General features: G+C 35.2%; 2 protein-coding genes across 3 annotated transcripts in view; one reads left to right on the forward strand and one right to left on the reverse strand.

Moving 5' to 3' along the window:
• Positions 1-17,231, forward strand: part of LOC107708610 (cell adhesion molecule 2-like) — a 408,667-nt gene that overhangs the window by 276,418 nt on the left and 115,018 nt on the right. The window lies entirely within an intron of this gene.
• On the reverse strand, positions 11,092-13,062 carry LOC107708611 (C-type lectin domain family 17, member A-like). Its single transcript, XM_016512885.1, has 5 exons — positions 12,775-13,062; positions 12,399-12,671; positions 12,083-12,210; positions 11,875-11,978; positions 11,092-11,769 (listed from the first exon to the last, which is right to left on the reverse strand). The coding sequence occupies exons 1-5, from the start codon at positions 12,950-12,952 to the stop codon at positions 11,571-11,573; spliced, it is 882 nt and encodes a 293-aa protein (XP_016368371.1). The 5' UTR covers positions 12,953-13,062; the 3' UTR covers positions 11,092-11,570.

Raw genomic sequence — 17,231 nt, forward strand, 5'->3', positions numbered from 1 at the left:
AGTGGTGGGTTTTCTTTTGAAAACTATTTTCAGTCGCGGGACATTTTACAAATCAAAATAAATGTACGAGTCTCACTAGCGCTCTGTTCTTCCGACAGATCGGGAGAGAGGGGGGTGGCGTTTGCGTGATGTCGACCTGCCAATGCAGACATGATGGCTGGATTGCGTTTACATTACACTGAGATCCGATCACAATGCGTCCTCGACTACCTCTGGACCAGGACATGCTGATCGGATAACATTCCGATCAGAAGCACGTTTACACGTGTCTTTTCAATGTGTATGTGGACAACATCCGGATACAAGTCGCATGTTAATGCCAAGTGTAAATGCAGCCTTAGATCAGTATTCTAAAGTGAAAATCATCATAACTCCCTAATATTGACTGGCATCATTGTAAGCAATTGAGATATATGTAAGGTTTTGGATAGTAATGACTCAAGTGTTACTACATCCTTCTGAAGAAACTACTAGTTATTTGGATCAGTATTCTAAAGTGAAGATCATGGTAACCCACTAGTAATGATTTAAGTGTTACCAAATCTACCAAAATGAATTACTAACCAGGACCTTACAAAAACCTCAAAAGTTTACAGTGACTTCAGTAATTACTTTAGAATACGGATCCAAATAATTAGTAATTCCTTCTGAAGAATTTGGTAATACTCAAGTCATTACTAGTGGGTTACCATAACCTTCACTTTAGAATTAATTATACATTATGTATTATTCATATTAATTACGAACCTGTATACAGTAGTTCTTAGGGCGGTATGAAAAAAATCATAGTTACAGATTAGCTAACAGTGAATTACCACATTCGACTAAGTACTATTACTTACTAATTCATTCAGCAGAGTTTCTTGTTAGATACTAGTAGTTACTAGAGTGCTAATATTGCATTACTCATGTGTTCTTGTGTAGTTATTCATTAATGATGGAACAGTATTCTAAAGTGTTACTAATAATTCCCTTCAGGTCTGGTTTTACGGAGGTGCTAAAGATGAAGCTGTAATACTAACATTGGCGAAACAGATCTGGCAAACTACCCAGTGCGTATTTGTGTTTGCACTCTAGAGAGCGTAAAAGGTTCCCATTTACAATGTGTTTTACTGCATTTAGAGTTGAATCTATTTCATCCAGCGCTATTTGTTATATGTGTAGGGCAGACGGACAGGTCAGGTCAGCCAAAGCGATCATGGTACGCACAGTGTGTATAGCCGTACACCTGCAGGCGCCACTGTGGCTGAGCATCCACAGAAAATCAGAGAGTATTCTCCATTAATTTTCAAGCAACCAACCAACAAACAAACAAGCAAACAAGATTCAGGATCTCACGTTGGGCATACTACTGTCACAATACACTTAGAGGAACGAGGAGACGCTGGAGAATACTTTAACAAGACTTTAAGTCCAGGAACCAAGGGAGACGAACTCAGGAAGACGTTTAACAGCGGACAGAGAACTAGGGACTGGGAACACTTTTTATACACACAGGAGGAGGGGATGACGAGACACACCTGGGAGCAATGAAACATCAAGGGAAACACCTGGGACAAATTAAACATGGGAAAGGAAGGCACATGAGGAGCAAAACAACCACAAAACACGGAACAGAGTCTGACAACTACATACAGTTTTACTATTATATTTAGCATTAAAACATAACCTGACAAAGTGGCTTGTGCTTTGTTTTTGTTTTTTTGCATGTTGATAAATTACACTAACTTCAAAATCATCAGGAATATCAGCAAGAGAGCAACTTGTGATAACACTCATGGAAAGAATATGTGAATGAAGATGTGAACTCTTGAGAAACTAACACCAAGCATAATTAAGCACGGAGTAATGAATAATACTAAATAATTCCTTTTGTGTTGTCATAGTCTTTATTACTTATAAAATGTGGATTGTTTTTTTTTTGTTTTTTTGTTTTTTGGTATTTGACTGCAGTCAGCAGAAAAACACACAGCAGCACCAAACACACTACAGCTGATCTGTAGCTTCTGTTCCTCACTGAATCACTTCCTGAGAATTCCCACAGACTTGATGTGCTATGCTGAATGGACTAACAAGTATTCATACATCTTTTTAAAAACTTTATTTTTAAAAGTACTGTTTGCATGTCTTCAAATATTTATGCAAAAAGTTGTGCTATTATTTTTAATGAGGAAAAGTATTATTTATTAAATTCTGTACGTGTGTTCAGGTGGCTGGATTCTCGTCGTATTCGAGTCTTCTATCTCTGTTGTGATTTCACCTCTTATAGCATCAGCATTTTCATAGATATCATCAGTCTTCCTTTGTCTTGCTCCTGTGTCCATTTTCTCAGTCATAAATTTTTTCACTTTTAGAGAGTTCCAGTGAACAATATCTTTATTCTATTATTATAAAAAAAATTTTTGCTATCAACTAACAAATAAAGATAACAACTAACGGTAACACTTTACTTGAACTTATACTAGTAACTTTTCAGAGGTGGATCTTTTTATACTCTTGATGTGTGGAAATGTTCTACGTATTTATATGTACAGAAGTTCAGCTCACCTCAGAATGTCACAGAGGGGCTTGTTCTGTCAAAATTTTAATGATTATACCAGGAACCTGCCACTATTTGATTATTCAAAATGTTATCGTCAAACTTTACAAATCTGACGTTTCTGTAAAGTGTAAAATACTTTGACTCCACAATATCCTCCTGTCATGTCATTATTAAAATGTGAGTTGCTATGGAAGACATAGGGAAAATACTCTTCCTGAAGATGCAAGATGCATGTAGATTGTGTTCATTTAAATGAGGTTCAAATGCATATATTAAATATGGGTGGTGTTGGAAAATTTTCGTAGCTTTTAGGTTGTTGCTGGTACATCAAAGTCCAGACTGTTGATCTGTTATTATGGTTGATGGTTTTAGCATCAGCTGCATGTACATCCTCTTCCATCAGTGTGTATTATTTAGTCATTTTTCAAGGAAGAATTTTTAAATTCTCCTCAGTAAAAATCATGTTCCGGGCCCCTCTCCCTCGTTGGGCCCTTGGAATCGTCCTAACATTCCCCAAATGTTTTATTCTGTTTTTATTCTGAATCCTTTTTGGGAACTTAATTGTGGGCTTCAGATCCCCCTGTACCCATCCATGATTCACACGCTAATACCTGAAATGAGGTGAACTATAGGGATCTGTGCTCGACCCTTCTCACTAAAACTAAAATGAAGTTAGTTTTGGAGATAAAAATATTTTCCTGGTAAAAACTAACTTTTTTTTTTCTTCCTATGAATGAGTTTGACCAAATAAAATATGACAGTTCTGTTTTGTGTAATAGTTTTTGGTTACTAAATAATTTTCCATTTGTGTATTTTAAAGTTCTCTTAGGTTTAATGAATGATAAAATGTGGAAAATCATTTTAGAATTATAAATACTAATGTAGATGTATGTATTCAAAACAGAGCATTTTATTTTTATTTTATTTTATTGAAGTTAGATTATTGCACAATAACAACAAACAAAAAGCATAAAAAAGCATCAACAGGCAAATTTTCTTCACAAAAGACTTAAAGGTGAAGACTCACTAACTTTAAACCCGTGACAAATGATTCCAAACCAAACCTGGGATGAATTAAACTCAACAATAATGGCGGAGCCTCAACTCCTTTTTAACAACTTTATTTTATTCAAACTTCTTTGAAGTACTGGAGTGAAACGCAATGACTGGTGATGTACAAATGAATAATGCAAAAATAATAACTGAAGAATTTCACAATAAGTGAATTTCACTTTAGAATACTCACAAGACATTTCTGGTTAAGTGAAACACTTCTGGAGTCCCGTTTTGCACATTTTGTATGTCTCTCTAATTAAACACCTGACTCAACTCATCAGCTCATTAGAAGAAACTCCAGAGGTTGGTCTCATAAACAGTCACTATTTTTAGACTGTCTTAAGAACTAGTTTGACTAACTAACAATTAACCAAGTGGTAATCGGTCTTACTTTTTGGATTCAAATTAGACCAATCTTCGTTTTTATGTAACTGATTTCAAAAAGTTATGAACAGTCTTGCAGCAAAAAAATGGGTGGCTAACTTTTAAGACTAGCCTAAGCAGTTTATGCAACTGGTCACAGGACATGAAATGGGTGTCTGATAAAGGAGGAATTCAGAATGTGCAGTTGTGGGTGTCCTCTAGGAACAAAGTTGAGAAACACTGCTTTAGATGATGATCAGTTATTACAAAAGTTCTGTACTGTTGAGCTTTAAAACTGTCAAAAAGATGTGTGATGTTCCTATGGCAATATGAGTTGTGAAATCCTCTTCTTACAGATCCACTGTAAATCTCTATTACATAAAACATCATGCCACCCAAAGAGAGTAGGCCACCTTGGGTCATTATCCACAACCACACCACAGTTCTCTGTTATGTATCCATTTGGCTCTCCAGGCCCCCATAACCTGAAAATGCAAATCAGCATTAGATGTTCAGTGCTTCTTTCTGTGTGATATGATACTGACTGTTAGAATCATTTATTAGATAATAATCAGTTCAGTTCAGTGATTTCTCACCCAGAGGTCATGTTGGTGCCATCAACCCATTTCCATCTGGCCTCCACATCACTGTCAGTCAGACCAATATAGGCTGAAGTACCACCAAACATTTTCTTAACAAAATCCTGAGCAGATTAAACAATTACACATTTATATGATAAACAGAAAATAAACACATTTCATCTGACCAGCTCACATTTAGCTGCTAAACACTATAAATTCACATAAAACTAAAATATTTCACTCACATTTTCCTCTCTGTTGTTTATGATGATCAGATCTGCTCCACTCTCTTTACAGTATCTTCTGCTCTCAGTCCAGCCCCTCGTCTCATTAGACATGTAGTAAAAACTGAATTGATAGTAAATCCATCCATCTGTAAACACAACCAGTTCAGCTGTTAGCTTTTACAATCATCTCTCTGTAACTTATAACAAATACTCATAGATTGTATACACTGAAAGTTACCAAAACCACAACCCAACTTAAAAATGTCATTCTTTAAAAATGTCTGCTGTATCCACCTATTTTTTTTTTCAACGTGGAAGTAAGCTATTTTCTGTAAATGTTCGATATAGAATAGAATAAGAAAAAATAAAAGCTGTAAACGGTAAAACAATTTGCACTACAGACCAGTTTGTTTATAATTAGAAAAATACACCAAAATAGTATAAGAAAAAACAGTTTGCAATATAAAGCAGCATAAAGAGCTGTTTTGTAATTAGTGGAAGCGGATGACACCAGAAGCCGGACACATTTAGCTTACAAATATTTTAAAAACAAGGTGGATAGCAAATAACTACATAGAGTAAAGAAACTTTACCAAGAATCTAAAGTTCATTTCTTGTCTGTAGTGATGTCTGTAGTGCATTTCAGTTAAATGGAATCAAATTAAAACACTTTTTTCTGATATATTACACAATTTTGAAATGCTTGTATTAAGGATTTTTTTAGTGTGAAAAAAATAATCAATAAGCAATATAAAGTATTCCATTCTTTCTAGTTTATAAAGTTTAAAATTATACAAACAAAAGAAACATCTTCATGCAGTGTCGTTTGAGGTCCATCACTGTCCACCATTCGTAGTTGTTAGAGGCATGTTTCATCATTGACGGTGACACAGCAATCAGAGCTTATAATGAAAGACACATGTGTGGGTCATAAGGTGGTTACATACATTGTGTGTGTGTTTCTGCTTGCACTGCATGATTAAGTAATGTCAGGCATGTTTTTGGTGTTTTGTGAAAGTAAATTGTGAAAAGCCTTTTGTAATTGAATTGTGAAATATTATGTGTTGTGTATTTTAGTATATGTATGACACGCAATAGGTTATGTTGTCACAGGGTTTTCTGTTGTGATAGGCTTTTAAGGTGACATTTAAATATTTAAAATATATTTAATGCAAAAACATAGGCAACTATGCAGAGGAACTACGGGGATCTCTTCTCCCTCCTTTTCTTCAGTTTTTTTTTTGGTCATCTACTCAGGGTGCTTATTGTATTACTGTTGTGCCAGCATGCTATGCCATTTTGTATATAAATTTAAATTGTGCTTACATATTTTACTTCTGTAAATAAATAAAAATGTAGTATTTTTTTTTCAGATTTGATGTGTTTTATCTTAACCACAACGAGTATAACATACTTGTCTCACATACTTTAAACCTGTGAAAAATGCTTGCAAACCAAACCTGAGATAAATTGAACTTAACAATAATGTCGGAGCATAAACTCCTTTTAAAGGGGTCATAGGATGCCAATTTTCCACAAGTTGATATGATTCGTTAGGGTCTTAATGAAAAGTCTGTAACATAGTTTGGTTAAAATTTATCAATGGTAGTGTAAAAAACACCTTTTTTACCCTGTCAAAAACAGCTCTTTTCAGAGCAAGCCGTTTTGTAGCATTTTCCTTTAAATGTTAATGAGCTCTGCTGACCCCGCCCCTCTCTTCCGAGCCGCTCTAAGAGAGACTGTTTACTTTAGCCGCATTAATTGTGAAACTTGCTAATTAGCACATTATTAGGAAAGGCGATTTGCAAAGATTCATTACAAAACATTATACTCACTTCTTCTGTAGATGAGGCTAGATCATGAATGATTCGCGCGAACATAGACGCATTTATGTAGATCGGGGGCACATTTCAGTTCAAACAACTTGTAAAAGTGCATGTAGCATCATATGACCCCTTTAACACTTTTGTTTTATTCAAACTTATTTTAAATGCTGGAGTGATACACAATGACTGGTGATGTATAACTGAATAATGTACATATAATAACTGAAGACTGGAATCTCACTTATATGGCAGAAAACTCTGTGACGTAAATTGTAAATTGTAAATTCGCAAGACATTTCTGGTTGAATTATTACAAAAGTTTTGTATTGTTGAACTTGTGTCAGAAAGGTGTGTGATGTTCCTATGGCAGAATGAACTGTGAAATCCTCTTCTCACAGATCCATTGAAAATTTTAATTACATGAATAATCAAGCCACCCTAAATTAGGCCACTCTGGCAGTTTAAGGCACAGCTACAGTCACAACACAGTCCTCGTCTACAATACCTTGTCCTCTATTTGGCTCTCCTGATGCCCAGAAACTGAAACTACAGATCAGCATTAGATGTTCAGTGCTGCTTTCTGTTTGATATGATACTGACTGTGAGAATAATTTATTAGATAATAATTAGTTTAAGTGATTTCTCACCTGGAGTTCAGTGTGCTGCCATCAACCCATTTCCATCTGCCCTCCACATCAATGTCAGTCAGACCAATATAAAATACAGCATTACCATACACTCTTAAAAATAAAGGTGCTTCAAAAGGTTCTTCACAGCGATGCCATAGAAGAACCATTTTTGGTTCCACAAAGAACCATTCAGTCAAAGGTTCTTTAAAGAACCATCTCTTTCTTACCTTTTTGTAATCTGAAGAACCTTTTTTCACCACAAAGAACCTTTTGTGAAACAGAAAGGTTCTTCAGATGTTAAAGGTTCTTTATGGAACCATTTAGACAAAAAGGTTCTTCTATGGCATCGTGAAGCACCTTTATTTTTAAGAGTGTACGTGTTGTGAACAAACTCCTGAGCAGATAAAACGGTTGCACATTTATATCATAAATAGACACATTTCATCTGACCATCTCATGTTTAGCTGCTACACATTGTAAAAACACAATCTCTCACTCACTTTTTCCTCTCTGTTGTTTATGATGATCAGATCTGCTCCTCTCTCTGTACAGTATCTTCTGCTCTCAGTCCAGTTTTTCTTCTCTTTGGGTATGTAGTAAAAACTGGATTTATAGCAAGTCCATCCAACTGTTAACAGAACCAGTTCAGCTGTTAGCTTTTTACTCCCATTTACACTCATCAACCCAACTCCATCAGGCTTTAAAAATGTCTGCTGTATCCACCTTAATTTTTTCAATGTGGAAGTAAGCTATTTTCTGTGAATGCGTGAGACTTATATACAAAGCTATGGTAAAACAATTTGTGCTACAGACCAGTTTGTTCATAATTACAACAATACATTAAATAATATGGTAAGAAACACCAGTTTATCAATCAACTAAACAAGCTGTTTTGTACAGCTAAAATAAGTGGAAGCAAATGACACTGGAAGCCGGGACATTGAACTTACAAATGGCCACTCTTACGTTAAAAATAAGGTGGATAGCAAATAAATACATAGAGTAAAGAAACTTTACCACAGATCTGAAGTTGATTTCTTAGCTGTTCTCTCTCATTGGTCAGGTTTGTGTTCTTGAGTATTAGCTGTTCTCTCTCATTGGTCAGGTTTGTGTTCTTGAGTATTAGCTGTTCTCTCTCATTGGTCAGGTTTGTGTTCTTGAGTATTAGCTGCTCTCTCTCATTGGTCAGGTTTTCATTTTGGATTTGAGCTGTTGTCTCTCTTGAGTGAGTGTGACACACAGCTCTATGACTGCAGTCAGCAGAAGAACACACAGCAGCACCAAACATACTGCAGCTGCTCTGTAGTTTCTGACCCTCACTGAATCACTTCCTGAAGAACAAACATGCTGTTATTCTCTTTATTTATCCACTTAACACAGCACACATCAGTTGAGAGCATCAAAACTGAGTGAATTATTAATATCAGTACCTGTGAGTTCAGATGATTTTCCATGCGTTGAGTCTTTTCCAATTTTACCCCTTATAACGTCATTTACATAGATATTATCAGTGCTTGCCCCATCTTTGTACATTTTCCAAATTTTTCCTAGATTTTCTTTTACACTTTCAGACAGTTTTGGTGTTACACTAGTGTCTCTCTCCTGGAATGGACTGTGTTGTTCTCTTCATCTGTGTTTGTGTGGCCAGTATTTATGCAGACAGGAACTTCAACTCACTGCAGAAGCACACTGGATTTGTTTCCCCCATGTTTTTCAAGAAGTGTGAGTAATCTGATGATTTTCAAGGAGGTAAACTTTTTTAACAGAACTACTGTCAGCAACTGTTGAGGTTTGTCAAATCCTAAACATCTTTTGGTTTCTGTAGTGCAGTTCAATTAAATTCAATTTAATTAAAACACTTTTTTTCTGGAATATTTTACACAATTTCGTAAATGCTTGTTTTAAGGATGTTCAGATGTTTATACTGAAAAAAAAGTCAAAATACTGATTAAGAATTTTTTAGGCAGTGTAAAAAAACAAAAACCAATATAATATATTTCATTCTTTCTAGTTTATATGGTTTAAAATTATACAAAGAAATGCATGATTAATTAGCATTGATAAGTAGCTGAATATTTTGGTGTTGTATTAAAGTAAATTGTGAAAAGTCTTTTGAAATTGAACTGTGAAATATTATCTGATGTTAGTATACGTATGACATCCAATAGGTTATATGTTGTCACAGGTTTTCCTGTTGTAACAGGCTTCTAAAGTGTTATATTTAATGCTAAACCATAGGCGGCTTTGAAGGGGAACTACAGGGATCTGTTCTCCATCCATTTCTTCTTCCGTTTTTTTTGTCATCTAATCAGGTTGATTATTTTATTACTGCTATGCCAACTTGCTATGCCTTTTTTTACTAAAAGAGGTTTGTTTAAACAAGATTAAGGTCAATTGTGCTTACATTTGAATGTCTTACGTGCAGCTACAGGTTTGAAGGCTATTTGCACTTACTGTAAACATTAGTTACTATTTTCATTTTTATTTGCACTGAGTGTAAATAGTGGCAGATACTGTTTGCACCCCAGTGTATTCTTGTGTGTAATCATAGTATGTAATATTAAAACATGTTCAGTTTATGATCATATACAGTTCATATATAAGCATATAAGCATTCATAGTCAAGATCTATTGAATTTACATTGGACACTTAATTTACAGTAAGGGCTTGAGCACCCATAGGAATGGCTGAGCACACCTACAGAAAAACAGAGAATATTCTCCATTGTTTTCAACCAACCAATAACCCAACTGACCAATAAATAAGATTCAGGAACCTCTCTAACTGCTGGTTCTCACGTTGGGCACCAGCGTGTCATAATACATACAGTTTTAACATTATATTTAGCATTAAAACATAAACTGACAGAATGGCTTGTGCTTTCAGTTTTATTATTATTATTATTACTACTTTTTTATTTTATTTTATGTATTTAATTTTTTTTATTTTTTTATTTTTTTGCATGATGATAAATTACACTAACTTCAAAATCATCAGGAATATCAGCAAGAGAGCAACTTACATTTACATTTATATTTAGTCATTTAGCAGATGCTTTTATTCAAAGCGACTTACAAATGAGGACAATAGAAGCAATCAAAACTAACAAAGGAGCAACAATATGTAAGTGCAAATGACAAGTCTTGGTTAGCCTAACGCAGTACACGTAGCAAGGTGTGTATGTGTGGAACAGATGTGTTTTTAGTCATTTCTTGAAGATGGCTAAGGACTTGTGATAACACTCATGGAAAGAATATGTGAAGGAAGATGTGAACTCTTGAGAAACTAACACCAAGCATAATTAAGCACTGAGTAATGAATCATACTAAATAATTCCTTTTGTGTTCTGTCATAGCCTTGATTATTCATAAAATGTGGAATTTTTGTTATTTTTGTTATTTTTTTTTATAATAATGAGTAGATGTGTGTAATGAAAACAAAGATGTTTCATATTATACTTAGTTTAATTTAATTATACGGAATACCACAAGAACACATAATAAAAATAAAACAGAAATGCTGTCAAAATATCTCCTAGCAAATTTTCTCTTTTTAAAAAAAAAAAGCTTGAAAGTGGTCCATTCAGAATTTCCATTTTTAGGTGAACTTTAATGTTTATCAAGTTGAATTTCGCTTGACAAAATGCATTCATTCAGAACATCCTGCAACATCATCACAGACAAGGCTTGAGTCTTCAGTTTAGGTTTAATACCATAATACACTTCTGTAAATAAATACAGATTCAGTGTTTTTTAAGATCAGATTTGTTTTATCTTAACCATCATCATGATGTTTGCATTGTAACTATGTGACCGAAACGTTTGCCTTGTTTCTTTTATCTTGCATATGATTTTTGGTGGAGTGTGCAGACTTTTTTCAAGTATTTTGCATTGTAACTATCACATCTAACATGCTTGTCTCACAATTTTCATTTATGAAAAATGAATACAAACCAAAACCTGGGATGAATTAATAATAATGCTGCAGCCTTAACTCCTGTTTAACACCTTTGTTTTATTCAAACTTATTTTAAGTACTGGAATGTTTCACAGTGACTGGTGATGTATAACTGAATAATGTACAAATAATAAATGAAGACTGAAATCTCAATTATAAATTGGAAAACTCTGAGACGTTCACTCACAAGGCATTTCTGGTTGAATGAAACGCACTTCTGGAGTCCCATTTTGCACATTATGTATTATGGACATGAAATGGGAGTCTGACAAAAGGAGACATTCAAAATGTGCAGTTGAGGGTTGAGAAACACTGTTTTAAATGTTAATCAATTATTACAAAAGTTTTGTATTGTTGAAATTGTGTCAGAAAGGTGTATGATATGTTCCTATGGCAGTATGAACTGTGAAATCCTCTTCTCACAGATCCATTGAAATTGTTCAATACATGCAACATCAAGCCACCCTACTAAATTAGCCCACTCTGGCAGTTTAGGCACAGCTACAGTCACAGCACAGTCCTCTTCTACTTGGCCGTTTCCTCCATTTGGCTCTATTATTTGTCCATGGGACGCCCAGAAGCTGAAACTACAGATCAGCATTAGATGTTCAGTGCTGCTTTCTGTGTGATATGATACTGACTGTGAGAATAATTTATTAGATTATAATTAGTTTAATTCAGTGATTTCTCACCTGTTCGGTGTGCTGCCATCAACCCATTTCCATGTGCCCTCCACATCAATGTCAGTCAGACCAATATAAAATACAGCATTACCAGACGTGTTGTGAACAAAATCCTGAGCAGATAAAAAGGTTGCACATTTATATCATAAATAGATACATTTTATCTGACCATCTCACATTTAGCTGCTACACACTGTAAACACAATATCTCACTCACTTTTTCCTCTCTGTTGTTTATGATGATCAGATCTGCTCCTCTCTCTGTACAGTATCTTCTGCTCTCAGTCCAGTTTTTCTTCTCTTTGGACATGTAGTAAAGACTGGATTGATAGTAAATCCATCCAACTGTTAACAGAACCAGTTCAGCTGTTAGCTTGTTATCCCCATTCACACTCATCTGTCTGTAACTTCTAACAGAAAGTATATTCATACATTGTGTACACTAAAAGTTACTGCGACCACAACCCAACTCCATCATAATTTAAAAATGTCTAATGTATAGCAAATAAATACATAGACTAAAGAAACTTTACCACAAATCTGAAGTTCATTTCTTAGCTGTTCTCTCTCATTGGTCAGGTTTGTGATCTTGAGTATTAGCTGCTCTCTCTCATTGGTCAGGTTTGTGTTCTTGAGTATTAGCTGCTCTCTCTCATTGGTCAGGTTTTCATTCTTGGATATGAACTGTTGTCTCTCTTGAGTGAATGTTACACACAGCACTATGACTGCAGTCAGCAGAAGAACACACAGCAGCACCAAACACACTGCAGCTGCTCTGGAGCTTCTGTTCCTCACTGGATCACTTCCTAAAAATGACAGACATTATGTTATTCTATTTTCTTCTCCATTTCTCTATCCAATTTACACCAGCTTTTATGAGTAAATGTTTTTGCAATTAATCTCAGTTACCTGTGTGTTGAGGTGTTTGGGTTTTCGGTGTTTGGTTGTCAAAGTCCTCTTTGTCTTTCTTATGTTTCATATCTCTTACAGCCTCAGCACTCACATAGATATCAACCATCTTCTCTATTCTGTCTTCTGAGTCCATTATCGAACCTTTATCCATACTTTCATTCACATGCCCAGACATTTTCCATGCAGGTTTGGATGGCTACAGCCTTTTAATTTTGAAGCGTAAATGTGAAATAATAAACAAAGCTATAAGTCCTACCTAACTAATACTGTCTATTAAGGGGTATTTCGTTGTACTCCTGATGTATCTGTGTGTTTGTGGTAATGGTTCATGTATTTATGCAAAAAGGAACTTGCAATATGCAGGAAGTTAACACAAATGTCACAATCTTCTGCGATGGGATTGGTGAACGTAAATAATTTAATGTGCAACTATGCAACAGCCTTTAATATCAAATTTATTTGCTATTAAAATTTATTTTTACATGTTTAACATTAGCATCACACTTGGAATTTAGCAAGTTCATGAGGTCTCATGAGAATCCTGAAGTATAAATTCAGAAATTATTATGTTGTGAGGTGAGATGGCATGAAAGAATAAAACACTTTTTTTTCTCTCAGGATATCTATCATTCTCATTCTATTGTCAGATGATCGAGCACAGAAGACAGATGAACTCAAATTATAATTTTGGGCAAGCAAATGCTCTTAATTTCTCTTTTATCCAATTGCTCACTGGCATGTGACTCATGGGTTCATTTAAATCAAACAGATATTGAACGCACGTAGTGTCAGACATTCTTCTATATTAGAGAATGGTTCTAACTACCAGCTGTCAAGATGCTTCATCATGGTTGCTTTGTTCTGCGACTTCAGAAAAGCCAAACTCAGCAGGCAAGCCAGCTAAAACTATTATGTTGCTAAACTGTCAGACAACTTTTCCCTCCTCTCTGTCGTTTACTTTCTCTTCGTCTCTCCGCGCAATTTCTCCCACCTGAGGTTTTAATTGTCAGAGCAACTGAAGTGACGTGACAGAAGTCATTTTGTGGTCCATTATGTTTTTTTGCAAAAGACAGGCCCAACAATTAGCATGTCACTGAAAAGCATTGTTCTACACTTCCCAGTCGTTAAAGGTAATCTTCCTGAAAAATGCACTCTTTGCTTTGCAGTCATTGACTTCATATGGGTTATATGTATTTTAAGGAGATACAGTGAAAAATATTATCATTAATCAGTATGTATGTATGCCTGTATGTGTTTATTTATTTATTAGTAAAACTTTTCTGAATGTCTTTAAACAAGGTACGTTTAACTAAGTTTTTGGTCTGTTTAAAGCATAAATTCTTAATGTATTATGTGTTTTTCCCCATTATTCTGCATGTACTGTATGTGTGAAAATAACATTAATAATTTGAAAATGAATCTTTTAATTTGACTTCAAAACGAATAAGTTCCTCTGACTTAATCAAAAGCTTTTTCCTATATTTATTTTAATTTTTAGGGGTGCATTCTTTTAGAAAGGTAATTTTTAAAATCAGTAATGTTGTTTCTGTCAGGAGTGCATTTCCACTCTATAAACATTAACTTTTCTGAATGTCTTTAAACAAGGTACATTTAACTAAGTTTTTGGTCTGTTTAAAGCATAAATTCTTAATGTATTATGTTTTTCCCCATTATTCTGCATGTACTGTATGTGTGAAAATAACATTAATAATTTGAAAATGAATCTTTTAATTTGACTTCAAAACGAATAAGTTCCTCTGACTTAATCAAAAGCTTTTTCCTATATTTATTTTAATTTTTAGGGGTGCATTCTTTTAGAAAGGTAATTTTTAAAATCAGTAATGTTGTTTCTGTCAGGAGTGCATTTCCACTCTATAAACATTATAAACAAATTGTAATTATATTTCACAGTATTACCTTATATCTGATCAAACGTATGCAGTTTGCAGGATGTTATAAGTGTAAGGCTTACAAAAGTATGAAGTCCTGTTAATGTTGTTTTAGGAACATACAAAAATATCAGAAGTGCAGTTTCCTCTTTTCACTAGTACAAACCACTAACTAGAGGAAGTTGATTTTAGCACTATTAACAACATAAATAACAGACTCTCTGTTCTCATATAGTCTCATATTTCTGATGGGGAAAATTACCTTAAGAGGTTTTCTGTGCTGCTATATTGTCACATTCCACCATTCAGTACAAAAAAGCAACAAATATGTTGATTCTAAGAGCTTATATATTCTGAATTATACATTCAGTGTCCTTTCCCAGTTTTTCACTGTCAGTCAATCTTAAACGCTGTCTGCACAGAGAGGAAATTTAAAATGGCCTCTGCTTATTTTTCCAACAGTTTGATTGGCTGCTACCCTGGTGCGTGTATCAGGTCTTTGTCTGGGTTGACAAGAAGTCAGGCATGAAGGATATGACATCGTAATGAGTCACCGTTATCGCGGCCATTAGAAGGTCCGCACGCCGAAGTTTGAGTGACTGGTGTAGGAAGGCAGACGCTAACGGCCTGCGTGGATCCATCAAGCGCCTGCCATTGTTCATCCACATTAGATGGGCAGCTTTCTAATGGTAATTGAGTTTGTTTCGTTTGGCAAAAGCAGGAAAAATGCCACCGGCTCCACTGATGAGGGTCCTTGATTAGGCCTCAGCTTTATTTCCCATTCTTTTTACACAGCTGGGGAGACCGCTCCACATAAATGATGAGACAGGCTCTCTTCGGCAGGGCCCCAAGAGGGAGGCTCGTGGTCTCGGCGTGTCCCCCGCGCACGTGTAATGTGGGAGCTTTATGCTGATGTGAAATGCCAAGGGTGCAGGCATCCATCCATCATCGTTATGGCTGTGGCTTCTGTTTGGACTCAATACAAGAGACACATTTTATTCACTATATTAATTATTTTGAACTCTCATCGCAGCTTTAGTTTACTTTCTCTCAGTGCGTCTCGATTAGTGTTGCTCAGAACAGATTCTTCAGCTCACGTTCCTCTGATAACATGGTGCTTTTCTGTGAGATCAAGTTGTACATATAATTTAAACACTAGCAGTGGTAAACAGCCAACAACTGTTATTCCTTTTCACACAAATTATGATTATGGGGAAGATTATTTCAATTTTTCATATGGTTCCTTGCTAAATATTATATTACCACCTCAAAACCACTTATACTGTAGCGCATGAATTGTAAACTAATACATTTTAACGTTTACAACACATATCCAGCTCCATGTGTATGGTTTTTCTGGCATAGTAAACTTGCTCAGTATCTCACCTGGTACACTTGCAATGCAAAACTCTTGGATATGAGTCCTGTAAAACATAGTGCGAAAAAAGTGCTCAAAGCCATGTAGAAACAGGGTTACAATAGCATGGCTTCTTTAGCAAATGTGCTTTTGTCTCACATTTTCTCGTTAACACAGCGGTGTTTAGTGTAAATGAGGTACATTATTTTTTTATGTAATAGAGCATTAACCTTTTAGCACCACTCAATTTCCTATCTGCTGAGATATGGTCATGAACCAACGTAATAAGATATTGGCATAGTCACATTTATCTGTTTTGAAGAATTTTGAATGCACTTTTTAGTGCCACTCACTGGACATTTCACGTAAAACGTGCAAGAAGCAACATAATGTTGTTTTTGCAAAAATGTCATCACAGGTACGCATTTTTCATCAGCTTGGGTTGTAAATATCTGTCAAAAATCTGCTTCAATAAACCAGTGTTTAGAGGAGGAGCAGCAGTGAATGAAGGCATTGTGGGATACTGTGCATAATGGCAGAGGATGTGACAGAGGCCGCATCCTGCTGGAATTCACATAAACATTCATTCTGTGAACAGTAAACTCTGACTTTCTTAAGAGTATAAGCATTGAAGAGAGAAGATCTGATCTGGTGAAGAAAACCGGTTAAAGCTGACGTAAACTGATAAACAAAGTGTACTTTAACGTCAGCAAAAAGGTCACTGTGTGTTCGTGCTGAAGAATATTGAGGGGCTGATTTGTAGCAGTGAACTTTTCGACACGAATTTAAATCCTTAATACTTGTCCGTAAATGTCAGATCGGTAATAATACTCAAACCAATAACATGATGTAGTTGTTAATGAGTTTAAAGCAATACAATAAATGAGCTTCTTTATTATGAGTTGTGTTATAATGGGATGCTTAGCTTCATCTTAAAAGTGCGATAATCAAATATTATATTTCACAAAGGTGCAGTATATTGGTGCAAGTTGTTCCAGTACTGTCTGTACTGGGTTACTGCCCCAGATAATTTAAACATATTGATGTTTAAGTCTTTTATTCCAATAATTCCAGTGTCAAATTCCAGTGTGGAAGCCTCACTGGACTGCTTGACTCAGTGCTGCTGTTCTAGCCAAACTTCATTAGAGGCACATAGTTGAAAGCAATCTCAGATGTCGGCGAAACAGCAGTGCCCCATAGACTACAGT

Source organism: Sinocyclocheilus rhinocerous, unplaced genomic scaffold (assembly GCF_001515625.1).
Source record: "Sinocyclocheilus rhinocerous isolate Xijiao unplaced genomic scaffold, SAMN03320098_v1.1 scaffold2491, whole genome shotgun sequence".
Taxonomy (NCBI): domain Eukaryota; kingdom Metazoa; phylum Chordata; class Actinopteri; order Cypriniformes; family Cyprinidae; genus Sinocyclocheilus; species Sinocyclocheilus rhinocerous.